The sequence below is a fragment of the Triplophysa dalaica genome, chromosome 24 (assembly GCF_015846415.1).
Source record: "Triplophysa dalaica isolate WHDGS20190420 chromosome 24, ASM1584641v1, whole genome shotgun sequence".
NCBI classification, from domain to species: domain Eukaryota; kingdom Metazoa; phylum Chordata; class Actinopteri; order Cypriniformes; family Nemacheilidae; genus Triplophysa; species Triplophysa dalaica.
In genome coordinates, this window is record NC_079565.1 from 4,370,475 (window position 1) to 4,393,386 (window position 22,912).

The 22,912-nt window shown below is 39.6% G+C and overlaps 1 protein-coding gene across 1 annotated transcript in view; it reads right to left on the bottom strand.

Annotated features, from left to right (window-relative positions):
• Nucleotides 1-3,027: 3,027 nt before the first annotated feature.
• The window catches only part of lrp5 (low density lipoprotein receptor-related protein 5), a 55,701-nt gene continuing 35,816 nt past the window's right edge, over nucleotides 3,028-22,912 (bottom strand). The window contains exons 9-24 of the mRNA XM_056739611.1: nucleotides 16,152-16,368; nucleotides 15,785-16,074; nucleotides 14,650-14,876; nucleotides 13,056-13,240; nucleotides 12,646-12,969; nucleotides 11,885-12,081; nucleotides 11,564-11,766; nucleotides 9,204-9,394; nucleotides 8,012-8,221; nucleotides 7,709-7,834; nucleotides 7,372-7,608; nucleotides 7,113-7,223; nucleotides 6,478-6,708; nucleotides 6,231-6,373; nucleotides 6,022-6,119; nucleotides 3,028-4,816 (exon numbers count right to left, since the gene is read on the bottom strand). Coding sequence (XP_056595589.1) covers nucleotides 4,558-4,816; nucleotides 6,022-6,119; nucleotides 6,231-6,373; nucleotides 6,478-6,708; nucleotides 7,113-7,223; nucleotides 7,372-7,608; nucleotides 7,709-7,834; nucleotides 8,012-8,221; nucleotides 9,204-9,394; nucleotides 11,564-11,766; nucleotides 11,885-12,081; nucleotides 12,646-12,969; nucleotides 13,056-13,240; nucleotides 14,650-14,876; nucleotides 15,785-16,074; nucleotides 16,152-16,368 — 3,249 coding nt within the window. The 3' untranslated portion in view covers nucleotides 3,028-4,557. The remainder of the gene's footprint in view (nucleotides 4,817-6,021; nucleotides 6,120-6,230; nucleotides 6,374-6,477; nucleotides 6,709-7,112; nucleotides 7,224-7,371; nucleotides 7,609-7,708; nucleotides 7,835-8,011; nucleotides 8,222-9,203; nucleotides 9,395-11,563; nucleotides 11,767-11,884; nucleotides 12,082-12,645; nucleotides 12,970-13,055; nucleotides 13,241-14,649; nucleotides 14,877-15,784; nucleotides 16,075-16,151; nucleotides 16,369-22,912) is intronic.

A 22,912-nucleotide genomic window follows, 5' to 3' on the forward strand; every position in this document is an offset into this window, starting at 1 on the left:
GCTCGTTACTCGCAACGCCCTAGCAACAATAAGACGTCACATTGATTGACGTGGCGACGGACCAATCAGCGGCGAGTGCAAAAGCCGCACATTACTGAATGGAGCATTCGATTTGCTTTGAGAAATAAGAGACGAGGTATAATTTCAACGCAACACTGAAACAAAATACTTTCCTAAAACATTGAATTTACCATTTAAAATGATATCAAATTTATTTATAAAATGTGATATTTAAGTGTAGGGATTTCACTATCGAGGAACCATTTTTAACCCATTCATAAAATCTGAGTCAGAAGGTCTACAGCCCATCTCTATACCCTGCTGGTGCAATTATGGGTTTAGTGCAGCATGGCAAATGGGATCTGACGTCTGACCCTTATGTTAAATGTGATGCATAAATTCAAGGAGTCAGGCTGTGGAACGAATATGTTACAGTTGATGAAAGGTATAATACAGACAAGATCTATTTCATGTGTTGATATAGTTTTGATGTTTCCTATGTCATGCAGTACCATAAAGATAACAAAACCTGCAGCTGATGCTCCTCATAAGAGTAAAAGCAGACAGACTTAATGTGTTACACATGTGTCAAATCAAGCCTTTACGCTTCCACAGTGTTTCTGATTAAGGAATGCCACGAACATGTGGGTTTTCTATGACCAAAACCATGAAACATATGGACAGCAGTTTTGAAAATCAAACGTTTGTGCATGGGATTGCCTAACAATATTCTGCCTCTTCTAATGACAGATTATGTCATGGAAATCTTGCAGACTATTGTTCAGATGCTTTGATGCTCCTGGAGCCGTGCAAAGATGTGTTCTTATGTCAACTCTCATCCGTAAAAGGCAGTTTTCATCTTTTTGATCCTTTCATTTTCTTTTGCATTTATACAGTCAGGGACTCATTTATAAAACAACAACATTTTTTAAGAGCTTTGCATCTTTTGTCTTTAACAATTATTTACAGTTTAGTTTATTTAGTACATAGCCTATGTACCGGAAATGGTTTGCTGTGCTGCAGTGCACAATACACATTTTTACAGCATTTGTAATGACAGTTGCATTTAATCAATCAATTAAAAAGAAGCAAATAAAAAGAAAAGGTAAGAAATATAAACAAAAAAATGTCATTAAATTCACAGACGTTTTCCTATAGGTTGTAAATGGAAAAGAGCTCTTCTTCACACATAAATACAAACGTTTCTACATATTTTAGCACAAGACCCACAAAACTGCACTTTTTCTCTCAGCTCCTGGCATGTGTAAGCATGTTCTCATGTGCCTTTCATCATTTTAGCTCCTCTACTACACCGATCATAAACAAAGAGAGACAGATGGATACATGGAGGGGTGTTGATATTCCCTTCCCCCTTCGGCCCAGTAAGGAGCCTATAACATGTGTTCACTTCTGTCAAGTGTGAACACAGCTCTTCAAGATGAAAAATGAGAAACGGGGTATGTACGTTTAGCTCTCAGCTGCTGTTTTTGACTAGTTTCATGGCCTCACAACCAAATCGTGTTTTGTTGTCGAATCGTATTTTTATTGAAATCAAAAAACGTTCATTTAAGTACATAATAATATTACTAGAGTTGCATGGAAAATGGAAAACTCAACTTTATTTATGTAGCGCTTTTTACAATTTCCATTGTTACTAAGCAGCAGTACATGAGAAATATTGACTATAAGCAAAAGAATTAAAGTCATATACCTGTAAAAACAAGAAAAAGGTGAAACACAGAAGACAGAGATACCCACAATATGCACACATCGACATAGACAAACACATGGACAGACACACAGACAAGCACGCACGCACTCACAGTGAAAGCACACATTTAAGATAAAGGATCACGGGTCAAATATTAAACAGACTATACATTTCTATATGCAATATTAATTATGCATTATGAATTCTAAAGCACATATAAAACACATACATGAACAAATCTAAAACGAAAATGAAATATTGCAATTAAGGAAAATATTAATCTAAATGTAAATTGAATAGGCCTGTTTGAATTTTAATGTTGTGTTGTTAACAAAATCACCATGTTTTTCATGCTTTTATTTTTTATGAAATTTATTTTGTGTTACCAAAATGACAATTTGTGAATCATTTGTGAAGTTTTGGTGTAAGTAATTTTGCATTATTCTCAATGTCACAAAAGTCTTGATGATCCAAAAAAAGACTTTTTTATGCAAAATATCTTTTAACAGATTACAAACGAATAGAACATTTCATGAAATTCACGTAAATATCACATTCAGACGAAAAAAACATTAAAATGAACATAATCCAAATTCAATATTTTTAATACATCCAGTGAGGAATGTTTAATTCCCGTTTTAAACCACATGAGGGCAGCAGATGACAAAATGTCGTCTTACTAACCCCTGACAGTGAAGGTGGTCCGACCAGTGGGTCCGTCACTTCTTTCCTTTACTACCTTGGATCATCACTTAGCTGTACGTGTAATAATATTAATTCAATGCTCTTTAATACTAGTTGGCCTAGTATTTATATGTATTAAACGGTCAGTTCCAGTCCTTTGATAGTACTTTGTTCATGGCTGTGTTTTATAAAGCAGAGCTATGATCGCTGCACGTTACGACTGCGCAGCTTAAACGAGACTGTTCACATTCGACCAGGGACTATTTTTTACAGCGGAAGAAAAGATTGAAGTGATTTTGCTTTTTGAAAGCTGCATATATTTTTTAGCTTTACATAACAGTTTGATAAAATCAATATGGTATGGTTAACGTTACTTGAGACTATTGTTTCATGTGAAAAAATCCAAGGTTTATCGTGAATAAACAACGGCTGTAGCACATCCTAGAGTTCCTTATTACGCGGACGGCGGACGCTTTTTCCCCCAAAGCGACTCATAGCCAAACTACATCATCAGTGTGAACCCTGTGATCGAACCCATGACCTTTGCATTGCAAAAGTTCAACCTCTTCAAGTAACTTAAACAGGAAATCCTACAAGTTCATACATTCAAAGTAAATAAACAAACAAACCTGCACATTTCTTAAAATAAAACCTTTATTATATAAAAAATGCTTTTGATACAAAAATTGTCACAAGTGTGCATTATATGAGGCATTTGTACACAAAACACAGATTTGATGGTGCACTGAAGAGCAAAAGCCCCCAGTGTGAGTGGATGGTTTGATTTATACAGGTTCAAACCAAAGTGGTATAAAATCCAAACAAACGCAATTCAGTCACAATCAGATGACGCGGTACAACGACCTTAAGGGTTATAATAGTTTTAATGCTGATCTATATAGAACTTTTTTAGATAAAGATTTTTTTTATGGGAATCTAATTTTTGCATTAAAAGACACTGTTAAATGAATTACTGTAAAAACAATCAGTTCGAGTTAAAATGAAGCTCATTTAATCATACAGCTGATCTCCTTTTTTCTACATCTAATTCAAATCTAGTCTTAACGCGAGAGTCATTTTGTTAAGTGCTTAATTTGCCAACAAAATTAAAATACAATTCTAGACCATTTTGATCAAACAGACATAAATCTGCTCCAAGACATGTTTTCACCTGAATAAACAACTTGCTGTTTATGAGGAACTATGGGGAAATGGTTGAATTTTTTACCTTCCCTAAAAACAAAACCTGAAACTCTTTTCTAAACTGCATGTTTGATAAATTACAAAGTAACGTTTTCTTACCATAGTATTATGGTACAATTGACCAAGTGTTGAAATCATAGCAACATAGTAACATTATTATTATTTCATTTCACTTTTTTTAAATAGTTCAGTACACAAGATCTTGCATCCAGGTTTGGTTACTGTCTCTTTAAGACAGAAGCTGAAACCAAACAGTCTCTAAGTCTATAAGTACGTTCACTCCTTCAAAATAATTTCACATGTATAATCAGATAGGACTATACACAACTAAAGATCTTTGCAATGAGATTAACAGCATGAGAATCAAAACAATGATATAATGGTCTATGGTCAGTTTCATTATAAACAAACATGTTTAAGCTGGCTGTTTCATTCATTATTATTATGTACAATAGCAGCAGACACACTTTTGGTAAACAGGACAAGCCAAACACACGCTTGGAATCGTATCCTTTTCACATAGAATAGAATCAAAACAACACCTCATGGCCATTACGAAAAACAATTATTATTTACCTAATTACACATATGTACAACTCCATCGCAGCATCTTGTTTTGGTGTTTGTTGACGATTTGGTTTGATACTACTTCAGAGCAATCTCAAAAAAGGTTATTTTAACCATCCTGAAATGGGGACGTTTGCATTCAAGTTGATATTTAACGGACTCGTGTATTGCAAAGCTCACGGGGCACAAAGAACCTTTAAAAACACTTGAATATAACGCGCGAGTCGTGCCAAAAATGTTCCAACTTTCCGTTTGCGAATATCCTTAAAAGCATCTCCCGTTCTCCCCCGGCGATCTGAAATGTTTCTCGAACGAGCGTGTGGAAAAGAATAAAATAGAATCTTGTTTGGACTATTTAAAACTATGTACAGGGCGTGGCTGCTTGCCAGGTGTCATGAGGAGTCCGTGCAGGGCGAGGGCGGCGGGGGACACAGGTGGAAGTAGCTGCGTTCCGTGGAGGGCGAGGGAGGGCAGCTCTCCTCCGCTGACATGTATTGGCTCCGTGGAGTGGGGGGTGGGGGGTAGGGGTCAGAGTCTGAATTGAGGTCCACGTAGTACTTATTGCTTTTCCAGCGGCTGGTGGTGTAGTCGCTGTCACACACGTCTGTGCTGCAGGGGGTGGTGGGGGGCGCGACCCCTCGCATGTAAGGCCTGACGGGACAAAATATGCAGAGAATATGATCAGTTATATAGTGACTCATCTCTCTTTCTTACTCCATCTATCAACCATCCATCCATTCTTTTCTTACTCCATCTATCCATCCAACTTTTTTCTCTCATTCTTTCATCCATCCATCCATCTTTCTCACTCCATCTCTTTTCTCATTTCATCTATTATCCATCCATCCGTTCATCTATCCATCCCACTCCATCTTTTGCACTCTATCATCCTTCCCTCTCTATCTCAATACATCCCTCTTTCTCTATCCCTCCATCTTTTTTTCACTCCACCTATCTACCATTTTCTCACTTTATTTAACCTTCTCAATCCATCTAACCATTCATCGTCACCCATCTCTCTTTCTCTATCCATTTATATATCATCCATTTGTCGTTCTCATTTCATCTATTATCCATCCATCCATCCATCAATCTCCCTCTCTCGCTCCTTCCATCCTTCTCGCTTCATTCATACATCCACCTCTTTCTTGCTTTATCATCCATCCATCCAACTCCCTCTATCATCCATCTTTTTCACTCCATCTATCAACCATCCATCCATTCTTTTCTTACTCCATCTATCCATCCAACTTTTTTTCTCTCATTCTTTTATCCATCCATCCATCCATCTTCTCACTCCATCTCTTTTCTCATTTCATCTATTATCCATCCATTCATCCATCCATCTCGCTCCATATATCATCTATCCATCCCACTCCATCTATCATCCATCTTTTTCACTCAATCTATCATCCTTCCGTCTCTTTCTCAATACATCCATTTATCTTTATACATCCCTCCATCTTTTTTTCACTCCACCTATCTACCATTTTCTCACTTTATCTAACCATCTCATTCCATCTAACCATTCATCTGTCACCCATCTCTCTTTGTCTATCCATTTATATATCAACCATTTGTCTTATCCATTAATCTCATTTTATCCATTATCCATCCATCCCCTCTCACTCCATCTATTATCCATCCATCCCCTCTCACTCCATCTATTACCCATCCATCCATCCTCTTTATCTCAGTCCATCCATCCATCAATCTCGCTCTTTCGCTCCTTCCATCCTTCTCGCTTCATTCATCCATCTATATCTTTCTTGCATTATCATCCATCCATCAATCTCTCTTTCTCGTCCATCCATTCATCTTATCTCTTGCTCTCCCAGTCGCTAGCGCTCTCTCACCTGTAAGACCGAGTTGTGGATGGACTGGTGGAGGAATAAAACACTTCCGCATTGTAAAGTGAGCGATCTGTTGCTGGCGATGGAGGAGGGTTGAGAATCTATACACCGAAAGGAAAAAAAAAAATACAACATTAGTCACAAAAAAACAGATCGGATCACAATGTACTCAAAGCATAACAAACAGCAATAAACCCATAACCACTGCAGACCTGTGGGTAAAACGCTCCTTTGGTGCTGGACGAGCTACTGGAGGAAGCTCCCGTTACATGGTTCCTGTCGTATAGAGGCGCCCCACTGCTACTACTGCCCATGAGACTCATTGAACTCATCATAGACTTCCCACAGGATATACCTGCCACACAGAGAGAGAGGGAGAGAGAGAGACTCAGCACCCACACCAAACTTCTTACTGTACCATCTGAGAGTTCATTTATAAATGTAACAGCAGACCTTTACCTGTGAAAGTGCCGTGTTGCGTGTTCGTGGGCGCTATGAAGTTAAGGGGGACGTGAGGGGTCCCGCTGATATACTCATGTGGAAAGCCTCCATTGGAGCCCTTGTAATGGCGACACACGACTCTCTGGCACACGAAACACATGCCACCCATCACAAACACAGAGAGGATGATGCCGATGACAGGTCCGATGGTGCTGGTGTGCCGAGGGAGATCGTTGGGGGTTGTGAAATCTGTACAGATATGTTAGATGAAGTGAAATAAGAGTGATGTCTCGAAACCAAAAGATAACAAACTAAGAAAAGAAACGATGGGGTTTAAAGGTAATGTTCTCCCCCAAATTTAAATTTGGTCATCATTTGCTCACTTTTCAGTTGTTACAAACCGTTTTACTTTTCTTTGTTGTGCTGAACACAAATGAAGATGTTTTAATGAAAGTTGTTACCAAGCTGTTTTGGGTCACCATTGACTCCCATTGTAGTCTTTTGTCCTACAGTGGGAGTCAATGGTGACCCAAAACGAAGGGTGAGCAAACAATGACAAAAGTTTTCCTTTAAGGTCAAACATTATCTACACAGGAGCTGATGATGATTTTTCGTCTGGTATGGTTTAATGTGGTATAGTTTGGTAGGCATACCACAAAAGAGCTCATCGGAGTTGTCTGCGCAGTCTGGGAATGAGTCGCATTGTTGTTTTTTCAGGATACACTGGCTGTTTCCACATCGGAACTGATTGGGCATACAAATGGCTAATGGGAAAAAGACAAAATGCATCAGAAAGTTAAATTGCTGAAATGACTTCCATTGGCACAAAACTACGGTTTATCTATATATAAATAAACATTATATAATATAAATATTTAATTCAAGTTCAAATTGCAGAACAGCCAGACATACTCTCGCAATCCTGCTCGTCGGAGCCGTCTGCGCAGTCGGGTTCTCCGTTGCATCGCAGCTGAGCGTCCACGCACTGGCCTTTGTCGCACTGGAACTGGAGACCGGAGCAGATAGGGCAGTTCATCTCATCGCTGTGGTCCGCGCACTCCGCGATGCCGTCGCACCGCCACGCCATGGGGATACAGTCGATCTCGCCGGTGGCACAGGTGAACTGCTCGCTAGAGCAGGTGGGAGGTTCTAAGGAAATTGTGGGTAAATATGTCATTGCGTGTGCATGTCCTAAATAAAAAGAATATGTTTTTTTTTTAACAGATAAGTATAAATGAGTGACATTTACCTCCACAGCTAAGCAGATTTTGTAGCAGGACCAGGTGCGTGGGACACGAGCAGCGTGGTGTTCCGTCTCCCTTAGCAATGCAGATGTGAGAGCAGCCTCCGTTGTCACGGGAACAAGGGTGAGATGCTGTAAATTGAGACATCATAATAAAGCAGTTATCAACCAATCAACATTCAAATTAAAATGTCTTAGATATTATTTACTGTGTTGCTAAAATGATGCTACAGTTTCTTTGTGTTTAGACAGATGTTGCCGTGGTTGTTTATTGTTTGGAGAGAGCAGGACTAACAAACACAAACTTACCAAACTCTTCTGGTTCCATGTACTCGACCGCATGAATGCCGGTAAGAAACTGGATCCGGCCCTGAATGCGGGTTCTCTTCTCTCCGTTCAGCTTATCAACACGCTCGATCATCTGCTGCTGTCTGTCAATCCAGTACAGATGATCACCCAAGACCGTCAGGCCCACAGGCTGCAGGATGTTGGAGTCCTGGAGAATGATCCGATTGGCCCCTGAGAAGGAAACGGAGAACATCATTATTCTCAGGTTTTCACATCGCAGATCTTCGACTATCTAATCTATTCGGCTTTGTCTTGTTGGAGGGGTATGCTGTTGCGTAAAAAGATTAGCCCAAGCTTAAGGCGCTATGATCTGTCTCATGCAAACTTCAAACAGCAGAGCTGAGCATCTGGGGAGGCTTTGCTGCCTGGAAGCCCATTGGCAAGAATCAAGTATTAGACATCAGACAAACCAGTGATTTTGTGTGAAGAAGAAACTTAAATAACCTTTGATGGTCTAGGAAATAGATACAGAAATGAAGAGGATTACGTATGAGTATGTTAAAAAGTATGTTTCAGTGTAACGTCAATGTACAGACGATGTTAAGATATCATATATTGTTGTAATTAGTTTGGATTGGACCGTATTGACTATAAACAGAACAAATATAAACCGTGCCTGAGAAATGGGGATGTGACCTGTACGCTGTAGCTTGACATGTTTAAAAGATCAGCTTTTCAATGAAGAGGTGAGCGGTCAAAATGCGTTCCAGAATTTCACAGAAACAATTACAATCAAATTGCCCATGGCAACAAAATATCAGACAGGAAATAAAAAGAGTCACAAAGAATCGAAACATACTGAGCATCAATATTCCAATTCAAACGCTCGCGTGTGAATATGAACAGGAAAACCATGTTATATTTTTGGAAAGGTTTTGACCTTAAAATTGAACGCCTGGTTTCAAATTGAATTACAGAAAATCAGTTTTCTAAGGCTGACTGTCTGATACAACATCAGCTATACATTTAGTTTTTACTTCGACACAAATCTTTTACAGCGAACCTTTATAGGCATATAAAAGTACAATTTATTATGCATTTTCAATTGTGCCGTTATATAAAAAAACGTATATTAAGACACTTATTTGAACAGATATATATCTCATCCAATATTATTAGATTTGCAGCAACAATGTGTTCAACTGATATTTACCAGACAGGTCGCTGCTTTCAATGCGTTTCAGGTCGGCATCCACCCAAAATAGTTTGCCCAGCTTGTTGTCCAGAGCCAGGGCTACGGGCCGGCTCAGTCCGGTCGTGAAAAGAGATTCACGCTCTGTTCCATCCAAAGACGCACCTTCTATTTTAGCCGAGCGATCCTGTACTGTGGTAAAGTACATGTACCTGTCCGAATAAAGAGATTTGAAGGTTACATATCCATCCATCCATTTTCTACCGCTTTATCCGAACTACCTCGGGTCACGGGAAGGTTACATATTTCCCCAGTAAAAAAAACGACATTAGACATACACTTAATAAAAATCTTTTCAAATTAAAACATCAAATTATTGCAAACATCATGCTGCACGCATTATTTAACAGTGAAAAAAAACTGCTGTGCATCTGTTTTGACTGCATGTGAAAAATCTTGTACATCATTGTGAACACATCACAAAAGCTGTCCTAATGTTATGTCTGCGGCCAGTTTGCGATAAATCTCCAAGGGGGGTTTGCTTGACTGTTTTGAGTTGATGTCTAGAAAACCCACTATTTGCATCTGCTAGCAATTTTGTTGAGTTAAAAAAAACATAATAGAACGGCCATATCAACATATCTGCCAATACGTCGTCTGAGAGTCAGAAATTGGATGAAATATTACAGCACCAGATCAGGCCACTTCAAAAACAACCCGCTACTCCTGTGGGAGACATTTAACAGATATACATTATATTTGACATGCTCCCTATACTTAAAGTTAAAAGAAAAAGTTTGGCTGAAGGATTAAAGACTTACGAATAGGTTATGCATTCTGTATATGACTTAACTACACAGAACAGAGTATATCGTGCATTATTATTTACACCTGCAAAACAAAACCTCATGCTGGATTCTTTCAAGTTTTATTTTGATCTTTTACCATCTGAAAAGGTTGAAAAACTGACTAGAAACAGCACTTCTATAAAACGATACAAACACAGTAAATCGGATTTTCAAGGACGTTTGCCAATAAATCTTTTGATCAAGTTCTGACAGTTTTGGATCCAGGTGCCTAGAATACGCAGAACAAATCACACACGACTAATCAAAAGCAGTCCAAGTCCAGAAATAAAAAAATGAAAAAAACTCTTCTATTATCTGTAGATTATCAATTATCTAAAACACAAAAATGAGCCATTACAGGCGAAACATGTTAATTCTACTGAGACATCTCATAAATAAAGCAGGATAACAAGAACAATCTAAGGATGAAATGCGGTACTAAAAACAAAAAATTAACATCAACAACGAAAAACAAGCGTATTCTATTCAAAAACCTTTAAACCAATAAGATTTATGATGAGGTGAAACGTGAGACTCAAAAACCCAAAACAAACAATTATGTGCAAAAGAAAATATCTATGGAAACATCTTAAAGACAGTTAGATCTATTTCGAAAAGAAACCACACAAGGCTAAACATGAATATAACATGACTGTCTTTGTCATATGTCTGCTTTGGCACAATCTAGGATAGGTTCCCTCTGCCCCAACCGAACCATTTTGTGTTGGAAAGTCGCAAATAGAAAACCCACCGATGACGGTCATGCTAACAATGGGACGCACAATTACAGTAATACAGCAACGCCTGCAAACAGTCGAGCGGCGGGCGAACGCGGCAGCTCGGGGACCACAGCGAGCCATCTGTTCCACATATCTGCTGTTGAAAACGTCTGGCTGGAATTAAAGTTTTTCAACAATACGAAAGCAATGGCGAGTGCCTTGTCATTAGAGAATCCAGTTCTGCACCGTAAGTCTAAAATATATCGATACACACCTGGTGTTGGTTTTTGAAGGAAACAAAATGTTTTGAATACGGTTTAAAGACGTTTTTACTTAGTTCCGAGCCAACATTGAATAAAAAAATCACCCCATTTACTTTCTAAATACACTTGTATTACATTATTGTGCCCTGTTTGTATTGGTCATTTTATTTATCCACATGTAATAACTTGTGGCGGCTTTCTTTCTTTGCTGACATCACTTAGATCACCAAGGCTACTAAATAAACACGAACAAAATAGCCAAACAGCTATGTACACATTGTATCAGCAAACTCATATCAGCTTTATTCTTGGAAGAAAGGGACTCTTTTTATGACGCAATAAATTCCTGTTGAATAGCTCTACAATCTGAACTCAATGACTATTTGTTACCTTCTAAAATGTGTCACATTGTTGCAACGGCATTTTCGCAAAGACTTCGTCTGAATCTGCTTCACTCGTGTCACGTTTTGTTGACATTTATATTGCATTCATTGCAAATAAAAAACATCATACATTATCTACACATAATCTATGCTCTGCATGCTTCTTACCCTTTCTCAGCATTCACCACAATAGCACGCGGTTTGTCCCCGTCATCCTTCAGGACCTCTCCGACGACATCCCCGTCCATGCGATGGATGTTGATCGTGTTGGTTGCCTCGCAGGTCCAGTAGACAGTGCGGCTGTAGGGGTCTAGACTCAAATCGTGGGGCTGCTTTGGGTGGAGGTTGGTTGGTGTCATCACAGTAGATGCCTTGAGAAATAATAAAAATAAAACAATACTAAATGATACACAAATCTATAGTGGGCAATCTTTATGAGCCTGGTATCAAGTAAAGTCCAAGTTCACTGGGCATCGGTTTAACAGTTACCTGAGTGCCGTCATCTCGAGCCCTCCGGATGTTCTGTCTCCCGTCCACCCAGTACACCAACCTCTCCAGGGGGTCGAAGCTGATGGCACGAAGATTCTTCATAACGTGGATGGGCAGAATCATGTCTGGACTTTGTTCTCCTTGGACTATTCGACTGATGGAGCTCTTCTGGCTGAATAGGAGGAAGCTAGAGGGCGCTGTTGAGCAAAGCAAGAGGCCACAAATGTAAGAACGCAGGTCAGCGTCTGGCACTCCTCATTAGATTCTTTTATACCGTTTACGGGAAGGTGAAGGTCATGACTAACTTTCAATTCAATCAACAAACTCAGCGCAATCAGACATTCCCGGAAGACCAAGAAAGAACGTGGACGAAATGAAAAAGCGCGATAAAAAGAGTGTTGCCAAGAACTCCTTGCCAAATGTTTCCGGGCTTCTTCATGGCTCACTCTTTAAATCAAGTTCCGTAATTTTTGAGCTTATAAGGAATTAAATGCATATGACTGAGTTTTGAATGGCCAGAAGCCATTGTTTTCTAAAGGGGTGCCAACCTGCCAACTATATCTTTGACGCTATTATTCATTTCAACGTCTGGGGAACCAATTGAACGCTACGGTTGAGAGGCCCTGGATTTCCTTGCACCTAAAACCCACAAATGTTACACATTTTTGAGGAAATACGACTGTTGTGCAGAAAGCCCTTATTTGGAAATAACTGGCCGCGTATACATCTAAGGTAAGTGATTGTTGGAGGTGTAAACTTACAGCTGCAGTTGAGTCCATTCGCCTCAAGGGTATAGTGTGAAGCACAGCGACACTGGGCTCCTGAGGGTGACGCCAGGCAGAGGTGGGCGCAGTGTCCGTTGTTTTGCGAACACTCGTTGGAGCCATCTTGTCTGGAGGAGTGAAAAACCAGGATGTCCATGACGTATTCTAGATGGCCCTGCACCACTGTGCGGTTCAACCCGCTGCGCTTGTCCGCTCGCTCGATGCTGCGCAGGTTCCAGTCCGTCCAGTAGATGTAGTCACGGTACTGGGTCAAACTGAAAGGATGTGAAAGATCATCCGCAACGATCTCTCTCTGCAAACCTGAGGATGAATGAAGAAGATATTTCTTATGGCAACGTGAAGTAAATAGGCATTTGGGATGATTTGCAAGGAGAATAGTGGGTTACCTTGCATGTTTGTAGATTCGATCATGGAGGTGTCCAGATCTGTCCAGTAAAGACGTTGGTCGATGTAGTCGATGGTGAGCCCGTTGGCTCGGCCCACTTTGTCTACCAACGTCACAATGTTACTGCCGTCCATGTGAGCGCGGGCGATCCTGGGTCGACCTCCCCATTCAGTCCAGTACATGTACCTGGATACCCGAATCATGTACACAAGATTAACTGACCCCGTCCATTACAAAAATAGTAATGAAATATTAATAAAACTTAAAAAAAATCTAGCAATTAAAATATATTAAAAAAAATGTTATAAATAATCTTTAAATAAAATATTTAATACTACTAAAAAATCTTAAATATCTGTACTGTATTAAGACGACATACATTGAATAAAGAAAGAGACTGCTAGAACAAAGGAAATAAATAAGAAACTAGTGAATAAACGAATGAAAAGTGGAGGTAGAGAGAAAAAAATTATAAGGAAAAACTAAAAAGAAAGAAAGAAAGAAAGGAGACTGCAAGAATGAAGGAATGGATGAATGAATGAAGAAGGGAAGGAAGGATTGAAGGAATAAATAAAGAGGAAAGAAAGAGAAAAAATATGAAGAAAAACATTTCAATTTAAAACGTAAAGAACAGAATGCGAGAAAGCCAGCAAGAAAGAAAACACGGAAAGGAATGAAAGGAACATAAAAAAAGAAAGAAAGAAAAAAACAAAAAGCAAAAAAGACAGACTGAAAATCACAATGTCATGTGTCCATCAAATACAGGACAGTCGAATGCCTTCTGCTCCACTTCCTGTCTGCACTTAACAATACAAATTTTACTTTCCCCCTCATCTGGTAAAACAAGAATAAAAAACACATTTATCTGTTCCCTCAACCATTTACACCAATGGGCAAAAAGTCAACACTTCTCTCTGAAGGTGAGAAGAAACAATGCTGAAGAATGTGTTGGTTATCAGTGAGAGTCGTGCTTCATAAGCCACAGGAATGCCTGATGGGTGCTGGAGGACATGACTTCACTACTCTCAGCCACATTCGGGACTCGTGGCATGTTGCCACTTGCTCTCCGTCGCACATACTCAACCTGATGCCCCGCAGAGACACAGGGATAGTGATGAGTGTCTGTATGAGTGCTTTTAATGTAGATTAGATATAAAAACTTGCTGTAATTATAATCTAGCACACATCCAGAGGGCTATGTTTAACCAAAGCATGAGAATAGATACAAGATGGCAGGTACTGTGCTAAAATGGCATGTGAAAGGCCGTAATTAACTTCTTGCCACACTTGTCTACAAATGAAGAGTTTGGTTTCACAATGAGATAACTCAAATATTTTATGTTATCATGTTTTTATGATGTTTTATAGTGTTAGTTAGGAGGTTTTTGTTATTATGGCTTAAATCAAAACAAACCAACTGCAGTTTGATTGATATTAATTGGAATGCACGGTACAAAAAAATTCTGATTTTTTTTACACTTCAAGTATAGAAAATGAATAGGATGGATATATTTTCTACCAAGCCGTTTGACTTCCATGATATAGCCTCAAACCCACAGAGACATTTCTCAAAGTGTTCCACCGAAGAAACGTACCCGCTGGCGGGATCCAGTGCTAGAGAACGTGGGTTATCCAGGTCTTTGCAGACCAGCACTTGTCGGTACTGGCCGTCCAGGCGAGCCACCTCAATGCGGTTGGTACCGGTGTCAGCCCAATAAAGGTTTCGACCCATCCAATCTACGGCCATGCCCTCGGGATAGTCCAGACCAAACTCGATCACTGGTTCCACCGAACTGCCATTCATAAAGGCTCTACTGATAGTCTGTACAAAAACATAATTATGAAAAAAAACCGAATAAATAAAGAAATGTCTGAAATATAAAATGTGACCTTGGACAACAAAACCAGTTTTATGGGTCAATTTTTTGAAATCAAGATTTTTACATCATATGAAAGCTGAATTTGTCTAAAACTCAGGAATCTGAGGGTGTGAAAAAAATCTAAATATTGAGAAAATTACTTTTGAAATTGTTAATCAGGGGCACTGTGGCAGGCCATCCACTAATAAAAAGAAAGTTTTTATATATTAAAGGTAAGAAATTTACAAAATATCTTCCTGGAACATAATCTTTACTTAATATCCTAATGATTTTGGGCATAAAAGAAAAATCGATAATTTTGACCCACACAATGTATTTTTGTCTTTTATTCCAAATGTTCCGGTGCTACTTAAGACTGGTTTGTGATCCAGGGTCACAAATATGGAATACAAGGTCTCGCTCAAGCTGTACATGCTGTTTTATGAGGGAAGGTAATGGTACTTTCAAACCATATTACAAAATATGTGACCAAATCCAAAAGGACAGTCTGACCACGGGGCGGCTTTAAAGCTCTTGATATAAAATATGTTGGACTTTGCTGAATCTATTCCTCACGATAGAAGACAGTGGAATCTTGTCTGTTGACGTTTAATATCTAAGCCACAGATGTTTGAGGTTAGAAGGCTTTGTTTTATCTTCATTCAATTCGGAGGTAAAATTGAATGATTAAATGATTTGTAATCCTTGATGTGAGTGAGGAACTTGAAAATGAAACAACCTTATTTGAGACCTGGTTTGGTGCTCACCTGCATATGTGGTTGCCCTCAATCCTTAATCATAGAGACAATTCATACCGACCGATATTAAACCATCTTGAAACAACATGGAAATTCACGGTATCATTCCATACCTTGGTGCTAACATCGGTCCAGTAGATTCTATTCTCCAAAACATCAAAGTCCAGTGCGGACGCCTCCTTGACCCCGGTGAGCGGGATGGGCACGTCATTGCTGTTGGTGCCCAGCGAGATGCTTCGGATGTCTGCACGGTTGGTAAAGAGCAGGAAGGCCTCTGGGACAACACACGTCCGCAGGTCACTCAGGAGCTCCAGACCCATGGGGCAGGCGCAGCTGAGACCCTGCGGCCGATGGAAACACAGATGGCTGCAGCCGCCGTTGTTTTCCGCGCAGCCGTTGGTACCTGATGACATAAGGGACGCATTTAAGTTTTTGGTCCATTTATCGAGGTTTAAACGGATCTAAAAGGAGATTTCTTACCGTAGGTTTCCGTGACCTTCGTAGCTTTGAGGCCCATGAGGTCGGGAAGTTGCTCGATGATGACCTCGCGGGTGCCATTGGGGATGTGAACTCTTTCGATGCTCCTCCGCTGCCAGTCCGTCCAGTAGATAAACTCTCCCAACAGAGTGAAACCGAAAATGTGAGGCAGTTTGTCCTCCAGAATGGTCATCCGATTGGTGCCGTCTACATTTATTGCCTGGCGACAAAAGAGGATGGTTGGTAAAGCGCGGACGAAGGCAGAAATTCAGCAACATTAAAAATACACAAGAAACATCCTGATTTTAAAAAAGGGCATATTGAGAATATCGGTTTGACTAATAATACTGATAATATATATATTTTTTGTTTTATCTTAACCATTTGGATTATGAAACAACTTTGCATAATGATTATTAAAATAACATCAACTATCAAGTTTGATGTTATTGTTTTATTATCTATATGTTTATTTATTTTTTACATATAAAAATTATCAAATACATAAACAATTATGATTTTTCTTATAATTGTTATAATAATTCTTATCAACAATAATAATAAAAATCTTCATTATTATTGTTGATTTATTAAGTCTGAAGATTTTGTTATTGCTGTTTTCATAATATAAGATAAAACAAACTATACATATCAGATATTGTGTCATTTTGCAGATAACAATCTGCTTCTTATTTCTACAACGTTGCATAAAAATCTAAATCCTCACACTGAAAGTCACTGAAAGTCACACTGTCAAATAAACATGCATTTGTCGTTCCAAATAACAGGGAAACCGTAAACATTGTTCAATTACATTGTAAAAACTTTCCAAGATGCATCAAAAAATTGGCCTACGTTGCAAAAATCAGATCAATCAACTGCGATAAACAGCCAAAAACAGAAAACACACGAACAAATCGTGGATCTCTTTACACTTGCCAAACAGCTGTACCCCACATGCACCATTGGACAGATCAACAAATGCTCAGATATTTGAAGTGCCATAATTGCAGTATCCTAATCCAAACCAGCTAGGATTTCCCAATAGTGGAAAAAAAACGGTCAAATATGTATCAGCCAGAAGAGTAGCTATTTTAAGTCATTACAGAGTACGCAAGCTCGAGCATGACTTTGAATCCATTCGTTCAGAATGAGCGATGTGCTTTCACCGCTGAAAGCCTACACAATAATTCTGATCCCGGCCAAGTGTATCATATTTGAATGAGAGAACGTGACAAAATAAGACACGAAGGTTGCGTTACAGGGAGAAAAACGCAGCAAACTGATATAGGGAGGGGAGCCAGAACATGCCTGAATTTAGAGAGAGAGCGAGCGAGAGAGAGAGAGAGAGGGAAATACTTTTTTGGGAAAAAACTTTATTTACAATCAACTACACAACAACATAAACAATCAGTAAACAAGGGAAAAATTAAGATAAAACAGACCAAAAGAGAGTGAGAAAGGAGGAGTGTAGAGAGAAAAAGAGAAAGTGAGAGAGAGATGAAGTAAGTGACAGACAAGAGTTTGAAGCGAGTGGGTTGCTGGGAAGGGAATTGGGTTCGTTTCTGAAAAGGTTGCAATTACTGTTTCTGGAAAGCGTCCTGACATTACTACTCCTCAAAGCACACTCTCTCTAAATAGACGGCTTTCCATTTTTCACATTTGGCGAATGGGTGTCAGTTGCAGTAAATGCTGCCTACCTAATCAAATATATTCTGGAAAAAGCTGAAAACCAGCAAAAATAAAAGCGCAACAACCTCAAACCTACCGACTTTTACCCAACCCTATTCCGAAGGCCTGTGAATGATCAATAACAGACCGCCCTCAAATGCTACGCCGCATTTTTCCAACACTCAACGCCCGACCCAGCGGTTCTCAATTTGGCGGGTCAAGACAAAAAAATGGATCACTTGTTTGTTCTCATAGTCAGACAGAAGGGAAAAAGGATGCCAAATATAAACACTAAAACGCAAACAATCATATAAACAATTATTGATAAAACTAACATTTACAAGATCAGTTTGTACAAATGTATTATCCCTCATATAAATGAACACACAAGTCATCATGAAGTCATCTCTGGAAAGCATCCACGCTTTTTATGTTGCAAAAGCCGTTGGCTTCGAGTCATCCTATACCTGTGCAATTAGAAACGAAGAAATGCAGAAAGCCTCCGCGTGTTTTTTTTTATACTATTTTCCAAGCGCCCTGCGGCCAGATGTCTTTGTTTGCCGAGAGAAACCCGTGACAGTTAACTCTATCACGGCTTCTCTCTGAATGATAAATGAGATTATAAACGCTCAAACAAGCAGGTCAAGATTGAGTGACAGGCGTATTAATGCAGCATATTGTTCCTGGGTAAAGTAGCTCTTCGAACAAAGACTTCCTGTGAGACTTCTTTCCCAACCTCGAGTCCTTCCTGCGAGGACCGGAGGGGGGCTCTGGGGGGACCGGGGCGGTTGCCAGCGGCTTGCAGGGAGGGGTGTCCACCTGATTTATTTTGGTACTTCTGCATTTTCTACTAGATTACACTGTTCTCCTATGTATGAAGACATGGGAATTGAACCGCATTAAAAAATGTGAGTATTTGGGAATTTCATGGAATCATGTCAGAGGTTGGGTAGCACATTGCTAACGTTTTCTGTCTTTGACGAAGACAGATGAACCTAGCGCAGCGTTTTAAAATAGTACAACCATACTATGCATACTTGCACTACAGTATATAATGCACATTATCCATAAAAAAAATGATTAAAAACTTTACAAAACTAAACTATTTTCAATATTTAAAAAAAACAACCCTCACATTAAACGCAACACAATGAGGTCACGTGACCCCAAAAGCTTTCATACATCATACTACATATTAATAGCAGTAGATATCAATTATTAAAATAGTAATATTCCTGACATAGACAACCGGTGTAACTAAGATGGATTTGTGGATGGATGGAGGTGTTAAGTGTTGGAACTACATGACCTGACACCTGAGGGGAAGGGAAACGGAGGAAACCGAAGCCGTGGTGAAAGGCTCCTCTCTCCTCAGACAGCAGAGGTGTTGACAATCTGAAGGAATGCTAACAAACAGACAGTGGGCCGAAACCACAATGGCGCTTTTTCTTCGACTCCTCCAGACGCAGAATCGCCTCAGAGGGTCTAAAATGGAGATTAAGAGATGTTCGCCAGCCTTCTGGAAATGCATTTCAGTAAGGTGATGAGCTGGGCTTGACCAAGGTGGTCGTTTTTGTACTTATCAGCATTTTTGGAAGTACACGCTTAAACAAAAGTATCATGCTAAAACAACAGTGTATGTGTAACAGACATTGTGACAATATCACAATGAATTTCCTTGGAATAAACACTCAAAGTGCTGCCTGACTTTTTCACAAGGGTGGGTGATAAGAACGCGAGTTTAAATCTGCTTTCTGTCTCTCGAAAAGCCACAACAAGGTGGAGGAGGGGCTCTAGAAAACTACAAAAGCGTTTTTTACGCAGCCTGCAAATCTGATTTCACCACAATGACAGAAACCAGTGGGGGGTGAGACGTCACATGACTTGCCAAACAAAATGGTGTTTCTATGGCTCCGGCGCTGAGTGACTAGCTCTTGACATTTCTGAAAGCCATCTTGAGATTTATTTCACAAACTTAAATTTTAAGGAATAGTTCACCCAAACAGCCTCAAATTGCTTCAAACCTCAATTTTATTATCACACCGTGCACAAAAACATATTGGGAAGATTGCTTGTAAACTAACAGGTCTGGGGCACTATTGACTACTATAGTAGGAAACAGAGTTACTGTGGTAGTCAATAGTGCCCCAGACTTCTATATTATTTCAAAATACCTTCTTTTGTGTTCAACAGAACCAAGAAATCTATACAGGTTTCTATACATCTATACAATCTATTGAGGTTCGACTTGAGGGTGAGTAAATGACGACATTTTTGGGTGAACTATCACTTAAGTAAATGTTCAATAAACGTCATCAAAGGTCGATTAAATTGTCACGTCTAACTTTTTGCGTCACACCAATTTTTTACAATATAAGGTACTTTATAAAGTCTTAAACAAGAAAAGTATGATATAAAAAAATGTTTGGCCCAACGTTCTCAATGCTGCAATGGAGCCAGGTGGGAATTTTGTTCCATTTGTGTAATCAGGACTTTTATTGGATGGCATACCTTGCCGACATCTGTTTCCCCTTTTGCCGCTTAGTGTTCAACGTTTTTTTCATTTTAGCACTGACCCCTTCTGTCCATCCATAATATTCCATCAGCATTCTTTAAATCCAGTTTCTACAAAATCAAACCTGCCCGGCTGTTTCGGGGAAGTTGAGTGAAAGGGGTGGAGTTGCTACAAAACTGATTCTTTGTTACCCAAGCTCTCACAGAACCATATATGCCCATTTAACCCTCACTCTGGCACCGATCTTTTATGTTTAAGTTTGCAACTGAACAATTTTGAGACCCCCAGATTGCGGCAAGGTCTCTCCAGGTCTCCGAAAAGGGGGATGGGAAACAGAATTGAGGGGAAGCAGATGGGGGAGGAGAGTGGTATAGAAACGCATGGCTGCCAGTGCACAGAGAGTCCTGTGTGTGCTTAAGGAGCGGCCAGCTGCCGAACCCCCTTTAGACCCCGCCAAACCCGTGCAGGTCTCAGAGGTCACCCAAACACACAAAAGCGAACTGAGGGTACTGAAAACATGCAGTTTAGAAACGGTGCTAATATCAGGCAGAAGACGCCATGTGTTCGAGATCAAGAGCGTAAACAAATGCGGAATAAACGAAATCATAAACTGAGTCAATTCTGTCACGCAAAGTAAGCAAATTATAGTTCGTATGAAAATCGGTCAGGGTTTTTCACAAAGGTTTTGCCAAAACACTGCAAAACGGAAATGTGCAGATAAAGTCAGCAAAAATTACATTTGAATGGATAGTTTACCTGTATGTGTTTCATTCTTCCGCAGAACACAAAAGAAGATATTTTTAACAACGTTTTTCAAAATATCTTCTTTTGTGTTCTGTGTAAAATGTCACACAGGTTTGAAATGAGAAGAGGGTGATTAAATGCTGACCGAATTTTAAATACAAAAAAATAACAAAATTAAAACTATGAATACTAGTAAACAAAGGTGAATTAATTATTAATTAATAAGAAATAAAAACTATTTTTATACATTATCATGCAAAACCTTCATGGAAATTAACCATTGGTTCCTACAAAAAATATATAAAAAGTTAAGTTAAAAAATACACTTTATCTATAATAAAACCATGGTTAATTTTCATTAAGGATCTCACCACCAAACTTTAAGGACTTTTTTAGTGGTTGCTGGGTCATTGCCATATGGTTGCTAGGGCGTTCTAGGTGGTTTTCTGGGACCCTGGTCCCCAGATATCGTTCTTTATAATAAGTAATTTCACAAAAATCACAATGCAAGAAGCTTTCTTCACAGGATGCCTAATAAATTGCAACACAAAAACTTGAACTTTGATGCTCCCCTTCTCAGTAGGAGCCTTTTTTTCCTCGCATACAAAAAATGCTATTCATTTTTAACAGACGCGATTAGACATGGCCATTTAATGTAAAGAGGGTTGCGCTTTTTCCTCTTCAGTGAGAATTGCGCGATGAGAATACAGAGTACGGACCCTATTTTTGATGAGGAAAGACGTAACAAAACGAACCAAACAAAGCCCCCAAAAGTCTCATTAATTCTGACGAAAAGTCAAGACACTGGGGGGTTTTTTCAAAGCCAGATTGTAAAAAGTGTCCAATCACCAGGGTGCCAAGCAAATTCAATAAGAAGGCGACCGAAGCGACGGCGTGGCGGGCGTAAACAGAGCCGAGGAGGATGAGAGAAACAACAGACGCAAGCGAATGAAAGCTTAGCTCATCAAAAAAGCATTTCTCTCCAAGTTGTTAAACTCGTAAAGGTTGACGTTAGCAGGCTGTTTTAAGCATCACGTTGCTTTCTGTATCTCTTAGCATGTGGTTGTGCTCCAAGTCATTCTAGAATAAAAAAAGAAATTTGAAATGTGTGGAAGAACTTGCTTGAGTGCAAACCAAATTCCTCGTCCAACTGGCGACTAGTCAATTATTGAGGTTGGCTGGTTCATATCAAGTTTGTCAAATTTTGATATTTTCTCGCACAGATGCTTGAAAGCAGAGTCTGTGATAATAGCTGCCACTTTTCTTGGACTTCTCTGGAAATCTAAAACGATCAGACGGTGAATGTAAAGCCTATACATTAAACACACACATCCATACGTCTCCATGCCAATGCTCCGAGGAGCCAACCGCCATATTTTTTCAATTACCCAGCTCGAGAGTAAAATCCAGCAAAATAACCTTCCATTTCTGCACAAGCTTTGAAACATCATACGATTTCACCTGAGGTTTGGCAGGCTCTTCTGACAGGCCGACTTAGCTGTGGATGTTATTATCTTTTTATCTGTTGTTTGCTTGTGCAGGCCAAGAACAGCACTGCCTTAATTCAAACACAATGACCGGCCGTTCTGCTTTTCGGCTCTCCCCCGGAGCAAAGCGCACGTGCCTGTCCTTTCCGTCCGGTGCTGCGCTTGCAGTTCCAGACTCCGATTGAACTCGGGGAAACGGACCCGGAGAAAGTTCCCGATGAGAAACGCTGGAGGATCAAAAAGCGAGTGAAAGATGCGAGTTGACGGTTGCGAAATTGCAAAAATATTGACTCATGTTTGAGCAGTTATTCGCATGCTGGCGGCTCCCATGGGCTGTCGGAGCCCAG